The sequence below is a fragment of the Corvus hawaiiensis genome, chromosome 6, assembly GCF_020740725.1.
Source record: "Corvus hawaiiensis isolate bCorHaw1 chromosome 6, bCorHaw1.pri.cur, whole genome shotgun sequence".
Taxonomy (NCBI): domain Eukaryota; kingdom Metazoa; phylum Chordata; class Aves; order Passeriformes; family Corvidae; genus Corvus; species Corvus hawaiiensis.
In genome coordinates this window covers 14,281,226-14,296,496 of record NC_063218.1, presented here as the reverse complement: position 1 = coordinate 14,296,496, position 15,271 = coordinate 14,281,226, and the positions used below count along the sequence as shown (strand labels likewise).

At 35.2% G+C, this 15,271-nt stretch overlaps 1 protein-coding gene across 2 annotated transcripts in view; it reads right to left on the bottom strand.

Moving 5' to 3' along the window:
• ATG2B (autophagy related 2B) overlaps positions 1 to 15,271 on the bottom strand; it is a 46,944-nt gene that overhangs the window by 19,767 nt on the left and 11,906 nt on the right. Inside the window, exons 9-25 of one of the 2 annotated variants that reach the window (XM_048305701.1) lie at positions 14,501 to 14,655; positions 13,677 to 13,788; positions 13,262 to 13,523; positions 12,249 to 12,399; positions 11,623 to 11,715; positions 11,264 to 11,452; positions 9,698 to 9,971; positions 8,524 to 8,629; positions 7,287 to 7,479; positions 6,969 to 7,111; positions 5,701 to 5,858; positions 5,277 to 5,449; positions 4,824 to 4,971; positions 3,780 to 3,979; positions 2,898 to 2,978; positions 1,133 to 1,239; positions 777 to 869 (exon numbers count right to left, since the gene is read on the bottom strand). In XM_048305701.1, coding sequence (XP_048161658.1) covers positions 777 to 869; positions 1,133 to 1,239; positions 2,898 to 2,978; positions 3,780 to 3,979; positions 4,824 to 4,971; positions 5,277 to 5,449; positions 5,701 to 5,858; positions 6,969 to 7,111; positions 7,287 to 7,479; positions 8,524 to 8,629; positions 9,698 to 9,971; positions 11,264 to 11,452; positions 11,623 to 11,715; positions 12,249 to 12,399; positions 13,262 to 13,523; positions 13,677 to 13,788; positions 14,501 to 14,655 — 2,638 coding nt within the window. Of the gene's footprint in view, positions 1 to 776; positions 870 to 1,132; positions 1,240 to 2,897; positions 2,979 to 3,779; positions 3,980 to 4,823; positions 4,975 to 5,276; positions 5,450 to 5,700; positions 5,859 to 6,968; positions 7,112 to 7,286; positions 7,480 to 8,523; positions 8,630 to 9,697; positions 9,972 to 11,263; positions 11,453 to 11,622; positions 11,716 to 12,248; positions 12,400 to 13,261; positions 13,524 to 13,676; positions 13,789 to 14,500; positions 14,656 to 15,271 lie in introns of both variants that reach the window. The other variant, XM_048305700.1, reaches the window with a different exon arrangement.

Below are 15,271 nucleotides of genomic sequence, written 5' to 3'. Positions count from 1 at the left end.
ATGCTAGAGAAATGCTGTGTAATTAGTAAGTCAAAAGAAATTAGTATATAAAAAATATTTAAAAACACAAATATGCCTAACATATCTTAAATCCAAACTCTTCACTTTAACCTTTCATAATTTTCAAATCCACTGGCAATTAACCACTGTAAGATATTTTCCCCATTGTTAATTATATATTTCTTACATTTCAATTTCTATATTTGATCCTTCCTAGAATAAGAAATAATGGCTTAACCCTTAACACTTATTTCTATTTTTGTCTTTTTCTCTTCTTTGAAACATTTATTTCAAGGGTCACTTAAAAGGTTTTATTAATAAAAACAATCAACTTGGTAGATATTTCACTACAGAACAGGTATAACAGAATGAGTATTCAATGGAAGTTGCAAGGAAAATTATTAGAAGTTACAGATATCTTCATTAGTCACTAAACATTCAATTAATTAATATACTGTCTCTAAGTAACAAATTATAAGAAATCTTAAGGTTTTACTAATTCATAAAATAGACATAACTTCATTTCAGAACATTCCACTCTTATCAAAAATGCAGAATTGCTTGTTGTTAAAGGAAGCAATCCAACAAAAAAGTATAAATAAACAAAATTATTTAACCTAATAAAACAGAAGGACTACACATGAGCAAAGTCTCTTTCAAAAGATAGAAACCAGTGTGATCATTTACACAACATCAGTGCTTCTGAGGTGAAAAAAGCAGACAGGCACTACAAGTTTTACAGGAGCTTACATGATTCACAATCATTTAAATCATACCTGAGAGTAGAAGAGGATTTATCTACTGCAACACTGCTGGAAATGCTGAAAGTTTCAACAGTAAGTAGAGATCTGACTGGCAAAAACAAGGGCCTAATAACAAATAGGAAAAACAAATCAGTACTCTGTACCTATCTGGAAGTTCACTCAAAGCCTTATAGATTACCTAACTCCATCTTCCCAGACCTAGGCAAGTCATATCCTACTATAAATAGCTTCCAGTTCGAGGGATTTCTGTTAAGTACTTTTTCCAAGAGAGCCTAAATAAGTATTATTCACAGTATGTAAACTCAAACATTCCTGAAGAATAAGTATATAGCTGCAGTGCCAAGCAACACACTTGCAATTTTACTTACCTATAATCAAGAGCACAACTCCACAGATGTACATGAAAAGTTGTAATTGTAGCTGGAGGATTATATCCCAGAACAGGCTCATCAGAAATATTCAAAAAATATAAAATCTAAAAATCACAAACATATTAATACTTCAATATCTGTTAAATTAACAAACAACTACACATCACAAAAGAGAAAATCTGTAACAGGTATGACAATAAAATGCTAGATTAGTAGAAGGAAAAGGTGTGAACAGTCTCAGATATTTAAAGATGCTTACTCAGTATCTTTATAGAGAGAAGCATGGAATGTAAACAAGACAAAAAAACCCCATAAAAACTGCAGCTTCAAAGGTATGAAAAAGACCAGTCCACAGACACTCAAGTGGCTCCTTATACAAAGCCTCACAATGCATTTTTAAAACACTGCCCAAATACAGTCTTATTCATCCCTCTTTGTACCTGTTATTACAGTGTTTGCATTTTCTTTGCTCTCTCTCTGAAAAGTTAACTTTTCTTGTAACGCTCAAGTTATCTTCAAGTTATTGTTCAAGTTATCTTCAAGTCTTTCTTGGGGGGTGGGCATGGGAAATATGCTCAGAACCATGTGCACATTCATTGTATAAACAGCTTTTTGTTGTACTACCACATAAAACTAACTCCTATCCTCCTCTATAAGATCTGTCATAGCTCCCTCTCAAATATGTTACACTATAAAATTCTTCTTAAAATATTCCAAACTTGGGGCATACCATCACTGCTAGTCTTTAATTTTTTTCTTCTCTCTACCTCTTTGGACAATTTTTTATTTGATCCCTTCCCCTCCAAAAAAGATTGCCTGTGATGCACTTGGTAAAGCTACTTCAGAAAAACTTCATAGAGCAAAGAAGCAACATGGTGTAAAGCAGGCTGCACAAACCCACAGGAATATAATGCTGAGGAGAAAATAACTCCACAGCAGAGTCCAAAGCCCCCAGTTCAGCTCCACACAGTTATACAGTAACAATGCATGTGAAAATAAGCATATCATACAGACTGGAGGATAAACAGGAGAAGCTTGAGTGCCAAGAGTTACTATCTGTAATCCAGTATGGGGCAGGTACATGCAACTACACTGCTCCTGCGCTAATGGCATGTCTTGCCTCATGGCTTCACACACAGATCAAGGGGCTCCAGCCCTGCCTGCTATACTGTACCTCTGCATCCACACCTATGAGTACAACCCTTCTCATTCACAAGTGTTTCTGTAAACTGCTGCTCACTACCTCCCCGAAGTCCTCCAGTACTGCTATTTCAGCAATACCAAACAGGAAATGTACAAGTGAGAAATGAGACTTGAGGGATAAAGTGAGCAGAAGGGAAAAATATAGAAATGCTTTCAGTACCGCAAATAACACATTTGCTTGTTTTGAGGGTATTTTTAACTTAAGGATTATTTATGTATTTGAATAGTACTGCACTACTGACATTTTTCATCTGAATTTTAAACAAAACCCAACAGAACAGAGTAAACCTACCCCGAGCCTCCCTGACATGTTATGGGCAGAAAGTTAGGATGATGAGAGGAACAGTACTAAATTAATAGCCATGAAATAATTTAAAAGTAAGATTGTCATCTGTCAATGGTCTCAAAGAGAAACAAGAAAGAAAGAATAACACTTTCAATAGCAGAGTATGATAATAAGGAACAGCCTAACATCAAGATTTTCGATCAAGATTTAGTTTGACAGTTAAAGCAATGAGACAAATTGAAGATGTCACCAAGAACACTGTAGCAACCTGACCTGTTCATGCCAGCTTAAACCTGAAGGCAGCACTCGGTGCTGAAGGGTGGCTCCTCGTAGTCCAACAGCAACCAGAAATTCCTGCACAACAATGTTGGATGACTTGGCTTACATGAAACACATGTAACTATGTCACATCTAGATTATGAAACAGTGTCATCCTTCTGCTCCCAAAAATCTCCTGGTGTCTAGAAAAACCCTGCTTCCCAATACAGAAACCCTGGATAATACAGTATCATCCTTTTTGCAACAGGATAGTTTAGAAATGGCAGCTTTGTGGTGGCAGTAGGAAGGAAGGCTGCCTCTACATTCACTCTGGGATTCAGCATAAATTACCAGGAGTAGCAACCCAATGTAGTTCACATGTGAGACAGTTGAACCCCCATAACATTTTGCTGGTCTACAGAACCCTTCTTTAGACAACTCAACCAACCTGTTTGACACCACTATGCCAGCTAAGAGGTCATCCTTCAGCCACACTAATGAATGCTACTGTCATTTACCAGTGCCATTCCAAATAGGTAAGCAAGGGCTGCCTATTAGATGACACTGCTAGTTAACTGCAGTGTAACTCTATATTTGTTCTTGCCCATTTTGACACCAGAGAAAATCAACAAAAATAAAAAAGGTCAACTGTCCAAAAAATGCATTCAATAAAGAAACAGTGTGATTGGCAAAGTGAAGCATTGGAAGAATTAGTAAATTAAGCTGCTGCTTAATTTTTGTAATCCACCCAAAAGTTTCTAACAGAAAATTATAGTTTGAAAATGAATGTCTCAGAACTATATGGTTTCTTCATCTATAACCCTTCTAACTCCATGTCTAGATGCTTTCATACAAACTGAGATAACTATAATTTATAAAAGTACAAATAACACAAACCTTTGTATTGCTCTCTATTTTATCTGATTGGATTTTGACTGCAACAGTCAGCATACTTGGACTATCCACTCCTACACCATCTGAAGTAGTCCTACTAAGACCATCTTCTTCAGAAAAACAAATAGTAGGCTCTAACCAATGGGGACGTATTGTGCTGGGCAGTCGTACTTCAGAGGAAGGGACGACTCCATCTACTAAACCTGCAGAGAGATTTTGGAATGAATTACCAAAGCTGTTACTGATGAAGTGTTACAGAAAATAGTTTTTGTGCTTAATGCCTAAAAAGTTATTTTAATTACCAAAGTTAGTCACGCACGCTGACAACCAAAAACTGTGAAGGGAAGGTTATGGGTGATCCAATATTTAAAACCAGGGTTCTAGCTATAATCTTCAATGTCACTATTAGAGATTGCGGTTTTTTATGTGCACAAAAAAATGGCAAAGTTGAAATAACAGACAGAAATCTCCTACAGATTACATGGAGAGATAGGAACATGTATCTCCTCTTTGTTTTATGAGATAGTGCCAGGCTAACTTCTAAACACACAATAACTAAGCCTTGCACTGAAACATGACTACCACTGATCCAGAGGTATCTGAGGGGGAAACCTTAAAAGGTTTAACTACATGGGGGTTTCCAGACATACACAAACTACACAGTCACCTGTGGACTACAACTAACTACTCAGGAAAACACAGCAGCCACTGATAACCCACAGCTTTTTTAATTAAACAACCAATAACATGTAGGAAGTGTGTATTGTCATGGTAAAGAATAGACTGCACAGCTAATTTGCCAGAGGATCACAATATCTCTAAAGACCAGCAGTTGTCAAGCAAAGTTAGAGCTAAACTGTAACTAAATACAGTTATCATGAAGTTGCATTACTGTAGCATTTAGAAACATTAGCCATAAATTATATCTATCGTGCCAAATGATACACTATGAGAGAAAAGAGAAAAAAATACAGCCTTTTTCCTAAAAGGCTTCAAGCTTATTTCATTTCAAATTTAGTCCCAAAGACACCTAAATCTCACCCCTACCTTGATGATATAAGTTGAGGCTGCTAGAATGGAGACAGACATAGTGTCTGTCCTCAAAGCCTTCATATTTAGTCACACTGAAGAGGGAGCCACTGTTGAACTCAACCCAAAATTCGCCGTACTTTCCTTCAAGTGTATTTCCATCATCCTGCTGAAGGAAGAATAGAAATGATGAAATTATTGTTTGCTCACAGTTTGCAGCACTTAGACAGTCTAAACTAACACAACACTTGCTACCAATACATGTTTTCCTGCTTGCATTTCATTATTCTCATGTGAAGCAAAGCAAACAGAATTTGCAAAATACTGTGTTGCATTACTGCCTAGTTACAGTAGTATAAAGATTACAGAATTACTGTTAACAACACTAGCTCCTTCCAGATAAGTACATACAGCATGAAAGGGATCCATGGTCAAAACAAGAAAAAACTTGTTCCAGCCCCAGTGCCTCACCTTCACATCTGTGAATACTGACACTAATCCATGTGTCACATTTAGCAGAACAGACAGAAAGCTTTGTGAGTTCTTATTCTGTGAGTCAAGCTTTTTCCTTCTGCGTGAACGATAGTTTGGATCAACAGTGGAATAATATTGCAGTGTTTCTTCCTCAGATCCACTTTCATCATCTAATAGATAAAACGGAGAACAACTCATTCTCTAGCTAGTACACATATCATGCCAATAACTCACTGTTTCTCCATTGGTAATGCAATTCAATTTCACACTTATTTTACTCAATTAAACAGTAATCAACTTTTTTTTTGTCTTGGTTTAAGTTCTCATAAGTTTACAAAATCTTTCCACTAACAGCTTAATTACTTCAGCCAATTATGCCTCTAAAACACTATAGTTCTAGATGTTTTATTAAGTGTATTACCATAATGAACTGCAGATTTAAATTGACTAAAGCTGTCTTTACTGAAAGTGTTGATGAGCTGGCTGGCCACAGAGAGTCCAACACCATAAGAAAGGTTTTCAAATGTTTCTACAGGAGATGGAGCTGTGGGTTCCCACAACAATAAATCATTGCTGATCCTAGGAAGAAATACATTATCATTACACAAAATACGTGTCTGTATTCCCACTCTGTATTAAGTCACTCAAGCATAATTCCTTTGCAGACTTTATGTAACAGATTCCAGATTCCATAAACAAGATAGAGAAAATAAAGTTCAAGAGGACAAGAAACAATAATATATTCATGAGCAAAAGCAAAAAATAATGGAAGTAACTTTTATTCTGTAATTATGGTAGGCACATATCCAAGTCTAACACATGATAGTGGCACAAAATCCTCTATAACTAGGTATCTATTAGCTCAGTAGGTTGGAGGGGGAGTTGAGAAACCCCTATTTTGATCACATCAATTCTCAACTAAGTTGCAGGAAACATTCATTCTTTTGGTTTCAAGTGAGTGTGTCTGTCAGGGTAAAGACAGATGTGACATTCAGTACAGAAGTATTACAACAAAATATTCAGTGGAAGGTTCTGCCTTGCCACTTTGGAAGTGAAAATACTCTGGAAGTAAAGTAATACCTATCACAGACTAAAATAGATCAGCATCTCTCTTGCATATTGCATAGCATAGTACCAATCTAGTAGTATTTTGTTGGTTTTTGGACAGCAAACTAACAGAAATAAACAGTGAACACCCATCTGTAAGCTGGGTTCGCTTTCTCTACATTTTTATAAGCTTTTGCGAGGCTTACAAAACTGGGTTAGGGTTTTTTCTCTGACTGCCTTGCAAATTCTAGATTTTTAGATAGAAAGAATAAAATTGAGCACAACTGTTTTTGAAGTATAATAATCTGTTTAAAGAAGAGATCAGAAAGATTAGAGCAAAATGAAACATTGCACAGGGATCTGAACAAAGTATTCACCGAGAGCTAAAGACTACTTAGCTTCACCCTTTCTTCACAAAATCTGCCAAACACTTTTTAGCAGACAGCTGCCATGGCACGAATCAGATGCATGACACAATGGTGTCATATGAGCTTGGAAAAATATTTATATAGCACTTTATGGTTTTATATAAACTATACAAATGAGTTCCTGCTATACCTGCTTAGACAATTGTTTTTGTCAACAGTGAACACAGAACTGAATGTACAGGTCATGATAACCAAGCAAAACAATTATACTTGCCTGTTGTAAAGTTTTTCGTAAAAGCTTTTGTTTGGTAATGTTAAGTGAATGTTTGGTAACATGAGTTCCAGTACATAATGAGAATTGCTAATTGTTTTATCCTGAAACTCAGTCATTTCAACTACATCTCCTGGCATCACCATCTGAAAGAAAAAAGAAAAAAATTCTTAAGTGTAAAAAAAAAAAAAAAAAGAAAAAACCTCAAACCAAAACAAAACCAAAAGTGGAAACCAGAAGTTGCATGTAAAGTAGCGAGAATGTACTCTCACTATATTTTGTCTATCATAAGCACAAAGAAGTAACAAAACTTTATAGTACCTCTTCATTTTCAAACATGACCCTACGAGAAGAAAAAGGAGAAGGCTCTGGTCTTCTAATATCACAGACATCCTTCAAAGAATGAGACCCTCCTTCTTCTTCCTCTTGAAAGTTATTATCACCTTCTTCCTCCTCAGCTGCTATCCTTTCCAGAATAGAGTGCACAGCCAGAGGGTTTATTTTCAATACAATCCTGACATTGGAGAAGTTATGCAGAACAAGCCATTAGAGATTCTTATAATGTTTATATTTATGCTTTGTCACATGTCCCCTAGTTCTACTGGCTTGCCATTAAATACACCCAGACTAAATAGCTCAAAAGTCCAGGGACTTTTTTATCAGATAATAACATATTTTATTACCCAAAGCAATATTACTAAGAAAAAAAACTAACTTATACACACAAATGCACATGGAAAAGGTACCATCAGGTGAAAGAAAATGTTAAGCATCTGCTTTTTTCAACTCCATCATGTGACCATATAGGTAAGCTAAGAAAAACCCAGCACTCTCCCAAAATAATGCTTGTTTCACTAGACCATTAACAGCCATTACGAAATGCTGTACTGCATGGTGTAGCTTATTACAAATAAATACTGTTAGAGAAAAATTTATTTGTGCCATTATAAAAGAAAAAATGTCCATATAAACTTGCAGTCAGAAAGCCACTAAATTTTGTGGCAAAAAATGTACACAGCAAATTCTGTAGCAAATCTAAAATTGCCTCTTTAAACATATTATTACACAATTCAGCTGCCTGATCCTTCACTTCAGTAAGTCTACAGTACTGTATTGCCTTGCATATGATATAAGCTGCAATAATTCAGTCATAATACAATTATTCTTACTATTCTTATGGCTTATATTATTTTGAGGCAAAATTCAATTAGGATGGGTTGTTTGGTATTCAGCCATGAACGCAGGAGAAAAGGTAAAGTAAAACAAAAAAAAGAGAAAAAGTCTCAAGTCTCTAATCATTTACCAAACTTTCACTGAAATTTACTCAAGTCCATGCAGAAGCCATTATACATTAAAAACCATATTGCATTATTATAAGCATAGAATTTTCAGGGGGGTTTTTTTATAAATTCTTGGGGTCTTTTCAATAGTTACATGCTCTTTCTTTGCAAATTATTTTCAAGCATTTACCACACAGGCATTCTGGATTAAAATTAGAAAAACAGTGCTTCATAAAAATCTAATCAATCCACATTAAAAACTTGAAACTTTATTTTACCGAGGCCAGTCAAAATTGTCTGATGATGATGTTATATCTCCATCTGTGCCACCAGACACTTGAAAAAATTTTACTGGTGTTTCTGCATTATCTTCTTCAAACGAACCTGAATAGAACAGAGATTTTTTAGAAATTAACAGAGGAATGACAACTGCTAACTTCAGGTTAGCGTCTAACAAGACTAACTAGTCAATGCTACTTACTAAGCTACTTAGGCAAATTTTGTCGTCTTTTCTCCCAAAAAATTAATGTTAACTTTTAGAAACAAAAATTATTTCACATTATTTTCTAGTTAGAAAATCAGATGCTTCTAATGCATAGATATCTGCATTTACATTTATAGCATCACTATATTTTGCCACAGCCCTGAATAAGTACACAAAATGAGACAGCAGAGAAGATTGCAAATATAAACCAGTCTCATAGATTTATTACTTTGAAAGATACTAGAGGCACGAAATTATTAAAGATTTTCAACGATAGTTATTTAGGGAATCAATCTCGGCATCATGGCACTATTAGGGTTGGAAAGGACCTCTGGATATGATCCAGCCCAACCCTCTGCCAAGGCAGGATCACCTAGGGCAGGTTACACATCCAAGGTGGGTTCTGAATGTCTCCAGACAGGGAGACTCCATGACCTCCCTGGGCACCTGTTCCAGTCTCAGCCACCCTCAATGTATAGAAGTTCATCCTCATGTTAATGTGAAACGTCTTGTGTTTCAGTTTATGGCCACTGCTCCTCATGCTGTCACTGGGCACCACTGAAAAGAGCCTATCACCATCCTTTTGGTACATGTCTCTGAGATATATATACATTTATGAGATCCCCTCTCAGTCTTCTCATTTCCAGACTGAACAGGCCCAGCTCCCGCAGCCTCTCAACGTATGAGAGATGCTCCAGACTGCTCATTATCTTTGTGGACTCTGCTGGACCCACTCCAGTAGCTCCTTGTCTTTCTTGTACTGAGGAGCCCAGAACTGGACACAGCACTGTAGATGTGGCTTCACTAGCCCCAAGTAGAAGGGAAGGATCACCTCCCTTGATATCTATTCCAAAATTCAGGTGGAAAGATACTCCCTGAGTTACTTCATATGAGACGAGCTTTCTCTCAACTACGTAGTACATAGGAAAATAAAAAAGGACTTTTGAATATAATATTAACATTCTTACCCGTTAGCTCTTTAAAGGTAAGCTCTAATTTAACTTGTTCTGGAGTTGACCCTCCTATAAATTCAGTTTTAAATTCCAGATCTGTATATTCAAGATGAAGAATCTCCTTCTGAAGTGATTTCTTAAACCATGGTCCTCTTTCCTGATCTGACCGTAGATCAGGTATTGGGAAACGAACAGAGAGATTTAATGCTGGGGCAGTGACTTGAACTGAAATTCTACAGTTTGCAGGAGCATGTGAATCATCCAGAAAAACTTCAGTAAATGCTTTATGCTGAAAAAACACAAACAACAAAAGACAAAACACAAACCAGAGTGAATAAAAAAAATCTAAATTAGAGAAAATAGCATTGGAAGTGACTACGGAGAAAGCTTTTGATGATGTTAATATCTAAACATGAAAAAGATTATTTATATAATGCAGGAAAAACACATTAAGACCAACTGCTGTTGCTCTCAGGATATTTTTCTATTATTGGTGTTGTAGAGATTCTACTTAGAAGTCAAGTATTTCCAGAGATTAGCAATCTTGCAAAAAATCTGTTACTTTTACAATTTTTTTTCCTCTTAAATTGGAGAGTGAGAGTACTGAACAATACTCAGCTGCAATTAGGAAATACCGTGTCTCAGACACTTCTTTAAAAATTGCTGCTCTTGAAAAAGTAGGAATTACTATCGTGTATTTGTCCCTTTCAGGAAGCCATAGTGTCCAGCTCCTATCACTTTCATGTCCTTCAAATCCTCCCCTTTTTGTTGATCATTGAAAAGAATCAAATTCACAAGACAATTATAGAAATGATTGATGTCTTACAATTTTTTTAAATAAGGATTCTCCTAAATAATTTTGAAGGCTGATTTTTCTGTAATCAGTCAATGCAGCAATAAAATTACATGAAAGTTTCTGTTGCTGTGCAGAAAATCAATTAATTGCATTAATTATTCCTCAAGTATTTTAAGAAAAGTCATCATGCTTAATGCTATGGTAACAACCCAAACTAAGAAAAATAAGCTTCAACTTCTTCTTTCTGTTGGTCCCAAATCACTAGAATGCAATGCGTATGCTCCCCATTCTCTCTGTCACCTACCCCAAAAGCAGGTTATGCACAGCAGAGGCAACTGGGCTCATTTTGACAACTGAAGATTTCAACATAGAAGTGGAATTGTTAGCAACACTTTATATCAGCTGCTGGAGAGCATGATGGGACAGATTAGGGATGAGAAGTCAGTCAAGATTCCTGTTTTTTGCCCAGTTCTCCCCGCTTCAAGAAGCTGAGAACTTATGGAGTTTGTGAAGCATCTACCACTATCTTTAGGTCTGTTATCAAGTACACAATCACTGAATGTAAAATGAGACTGTGTCAGATGGCTACAGTTCTGTGTCAGAAGTTGGAAAAAAACCAAAAAAACCCCAGTCAACCAACCAACCAAAAAAACCTTTCACACTTAAAGAAACACCTCAGCCACCACAAATCAATCCGAAGTAGCAATCTCAGGCTTACTGCCGCCCTGCCTTCCTCCTGTAAAAAACCCCAGCAAGTTTATTAATCAATTTCATTTTGAACTTACCAGACTTACGTGCTTATTGTAAGAAGCATACATGTGAGATGCCATCATCTCCACTGTAGTCAGTTTCTGGGGTTGAAGTAAGGAATTTAATCTGTCTACAATACTAATATCCAGCTCACAAAACACTGGACTTAACTTTATTTGTAATTCTGCTTTCTGTGGAACAGAACTGAGTCTCCCTTGACTACCCTGAAAAGAAAGAGAAAAAGCACTAAAATCTTCAACACAACACAGTGAAACAAATTATAATAAGTTAGAGTTAAGAACTCTCTGTTGTACAGTTAGATTCCTATTCAAATAAACCAAATTAGACAAAGGTTATTATACAGAAACTTGGTCTTTTTAATCTCCCACCTTACCTGAGGTCCTCTATTATCTAAATGCTTATAATGCAGCTGAAGGCATGGCATAGAATGAGAATCATTTCTTTCTTCAGAATGAAATGTCAGCAGCTTCAGAAAAAAAAATTAAAAATACTCAGTAAATAAGAAGGAAAGAGTTGCCACAGGAAAATATACTTATGACATTTTTACCTAGGACAGACAGGTAACCCCACACTGAAGTCAGCAAACAGAGCCCCAGCTCAACCATTTACTCAATCCACATATTCAGCTCCCTTACTGGATGCTTCTGACCATTAAAACAGCTGGAAGAATAATCACCACCCCAAGAAACCTTTGCATTGCTCAACTCCATTGCTTAGTTCTGGAAAACATTTACTCTAATATCCAAACCCTGTTAAGCAAGGAAGACAAGTAATTAACAAAGTTTGGCTACTTGGTGCTGTTCCTGTCAGGTATGACAGAAGCTGGGTTCACTATTTGAGCTCAGAACTAAAATGTAAATTTTATCTTAAAACTGTAACATACTTAAAAACCAAAAAACTATTAAGAAACATTTAAATTACAACCATTTTAAAATCTGGCATTCTCAGTTATACAATTAACATTTCTTTTTTATGGACCTCCCTTTATTTTTTACATACCTCTGTATAGTGAGGCTGCATGGAATGAGAGTCAGTAGAAAAAAGGCATTCCAGGAACTCCATATTTCCAATGGATAAGTCAGTACTAAAACTTCGAGAGGCAGTCCTTTGTCTTTGTTCATAAGACACTTTGATGCCAGTACCTATAAACCTGAATTATTAAAATTATGAATTATTAGAAGTAGCATAAACAGTAACAATTATGAAAAGTCATGACTTAAGTATGTAAAAAAAGGATCACTACAATCCTTTTAAAATCATTTAAAGCTCTGTAATTTCTCCAAAACTATGAAAATATCTAATTATTACAGATTTATAGCAATAAAGACAATGGAGCTCATGTTACACATCAACAATGGTCAGCATAGAGAAATTTGTAAAGCACATTTTAGACATCTAACCTGAGGTGCAATTCACATAAAACTAGCATCCTTAGATTGACAAAGTCAAATGTCTCACAAAGTCTAAATTACATACATAGGGTAAAAAGAGGGATATACACCCTTAAATATTTTACTTCATACACTGTACTGGGATGGTAAAAACTTCTGCAAAGGAAAGACTGTTGCCTGACTTTATTATCTTGTTCACACTTAGCCTTTATCCCTACTGATACAATATTTTGCACTAAGTAAAACCCTAAGCTCCTTCAAGCAGTAATCACTATATTGGGATAAAAATAGTCCAGTAAATCACAGCTATTTCTAAAGAAATAATTTACTTAATGATTCTTGACTCTTTAGACTTCTGTCATAGAAACTGTACCTAATTTATCTATTAAAAAGCTAGGTGATTTTAATGTTTATTCTCTTTTCTTCTTCTGTTTTAATTTAAAAAAAAGAAAAGTCTTGGACAACGGATGTCAAAATTCAAGACTATTTTGAAATTAATAAAGAAGTCTAATGCAATTCAAATATTAAGTTACACAATTCCTACGGAAATAAACTTACTTTATTCAACTTTACTTAAAATATATTTCTGTTAATTATATTTATTAATAAGCAAAGTTATACCTAAGGTGATCATGAGAACAAGCTTCTGCAAATACTTCTCGGAAGGACAGAAAATCTTCTGTTGAAAACTTAACTGGCTCAATCTTTTCTATTCGGGCAAAGAAATCCCGAGCCATTGGTGTCAATGGGTTAAGGTTCAGTGAACTTTCAGGAGGGGGTAAAGGGTCAATATGAAGTACAGACACTGAGAAAGTTCCAACTGCCAGTCTAAAAAGTAGCTCAGGTCTGGATTCATCCACAGAAACAGATCTGGATGGAATAGCTGAAATACAAAATTAAGTTCATGTAATTTTTCAGCAATAATACATTTATAAAATCATCTTACTTTTGATTTTCATTTCTTTTTACCAAGTTGCTGCATAACAATTCATTTTCGTAATTACCTAGGGAGAACTACCTATCTGTTGTTACTTACATGTCCTTCTTAAGGAAGTCTGGTGAACCATATTGGCTGTTAGTGAAGAACCTCTTGGAGGCTGTAATTCTTGTTTGTTACGATCAAGAAAATCACCCCAAGTCGGTTGCAGCTGAAACAAAAATATATATGACCTTAAATTTGCAAAGAGTTGTTAGACATTAGATCAAACATGAATAATAAGGTAAATGAACAAAAAACTCCAACATGCATAAACCAACAATAAACAATCAACAATCAATTCATGGAGAATTAATGCTCAACTTATCAATGTAGACATGCTTTACTTTGGGGTACACTTTTTAATTCCATGAGCATCTATACCCACATATTTTTAAAGCTGAAATTGCACTCCCCATGAGCATATATTGTGTAGTTCCACAACTATTCTCCACGGTTTTCATTAAGGAAAACATTAGGTACACAACAGATTTGGGAAAGATGATCATTAACAACAGCGCAGTTTTTATGTTGTTTGAGGAAAAATTGAATACAACGATTTCATACAACATTGCCTGTGTAATCCATATTAAAAGAAAACCAGGTGGCAAACATGCAGTAATTAAAAAGAAAATAAATCATAATGCATCCTATATAAGCTTCAAGACATTTGAAAACACATTTCCTAGCTTAGTAGGCAAATAAATGAGAATAATTACAATACCATTTCCATAGCAGAAAAGGAATACTATCAGCTGTAAACATTTCAACTGTTCTAGAATTTTGCAACAGTTCCTGATGTTGTAAAGAATGCAGCAATTATGCAACAGTTCCTGACAGAAGTGTTAATTTCTAAAAGATTCCAAATGCCGTTAATACTATACCACTGTAGTGCTCAGTGGAGATCCTGCTGGCGTAGTTGTGTATGTACTAGTTAAAGACAAGTCTAGATCCATCGTTGGAGGGTCTCCAAGAGGTGGAAGAGAAGAAAGGCTGTGAGACATGTCCATTTCAGCCATTGAGAAGAAAACTTCTTCCTCTAATAAAAATCACAGATAGAAAAGAGTTATTTTCTAATTAAAAAAATAACTTTACTTCTAACAGAAATGAATTCCTAAGTCCAGAAATCTAACTGCTAGACAGAATAACCAGCTAAATACATCATTTACAGAAGTTCCAAGTTTTCTTGACATGAGACTAGTACTGTCTATGAAGAGATTTAAATAAAAATCAAAAGGCAAAAAACTCACTAATATTATATCAGTTAAATATCTCATTTTCATATTCAAGTTGGTATCATTTCTATAAATTCACACATTCTCATTTGATTTTGACAAATCAAAGTATTTCACATTAAAAATAGCTAGCAAAAAAGTATTCACATAAAATCAGACAAACACAAGTATTATTCTAAATGTAATTTCCTCAACCACGCATTTGAAAAGATGTTACACTGTGGTTTTTTTAGCATGTTGCACATTATCATTAACTGAACAGTTTTAATGAAATACTGAATCAAGTCTACCCTGATACCTAAACTAGTTGCTAATTTTTTACTGAACTTTACAATTAATGGCATATTGTTACATTATGTCAAAGTTATTTTAATACATAAATTGGTAAGATTAAAAGATGAACAATCAATTTAAACAATC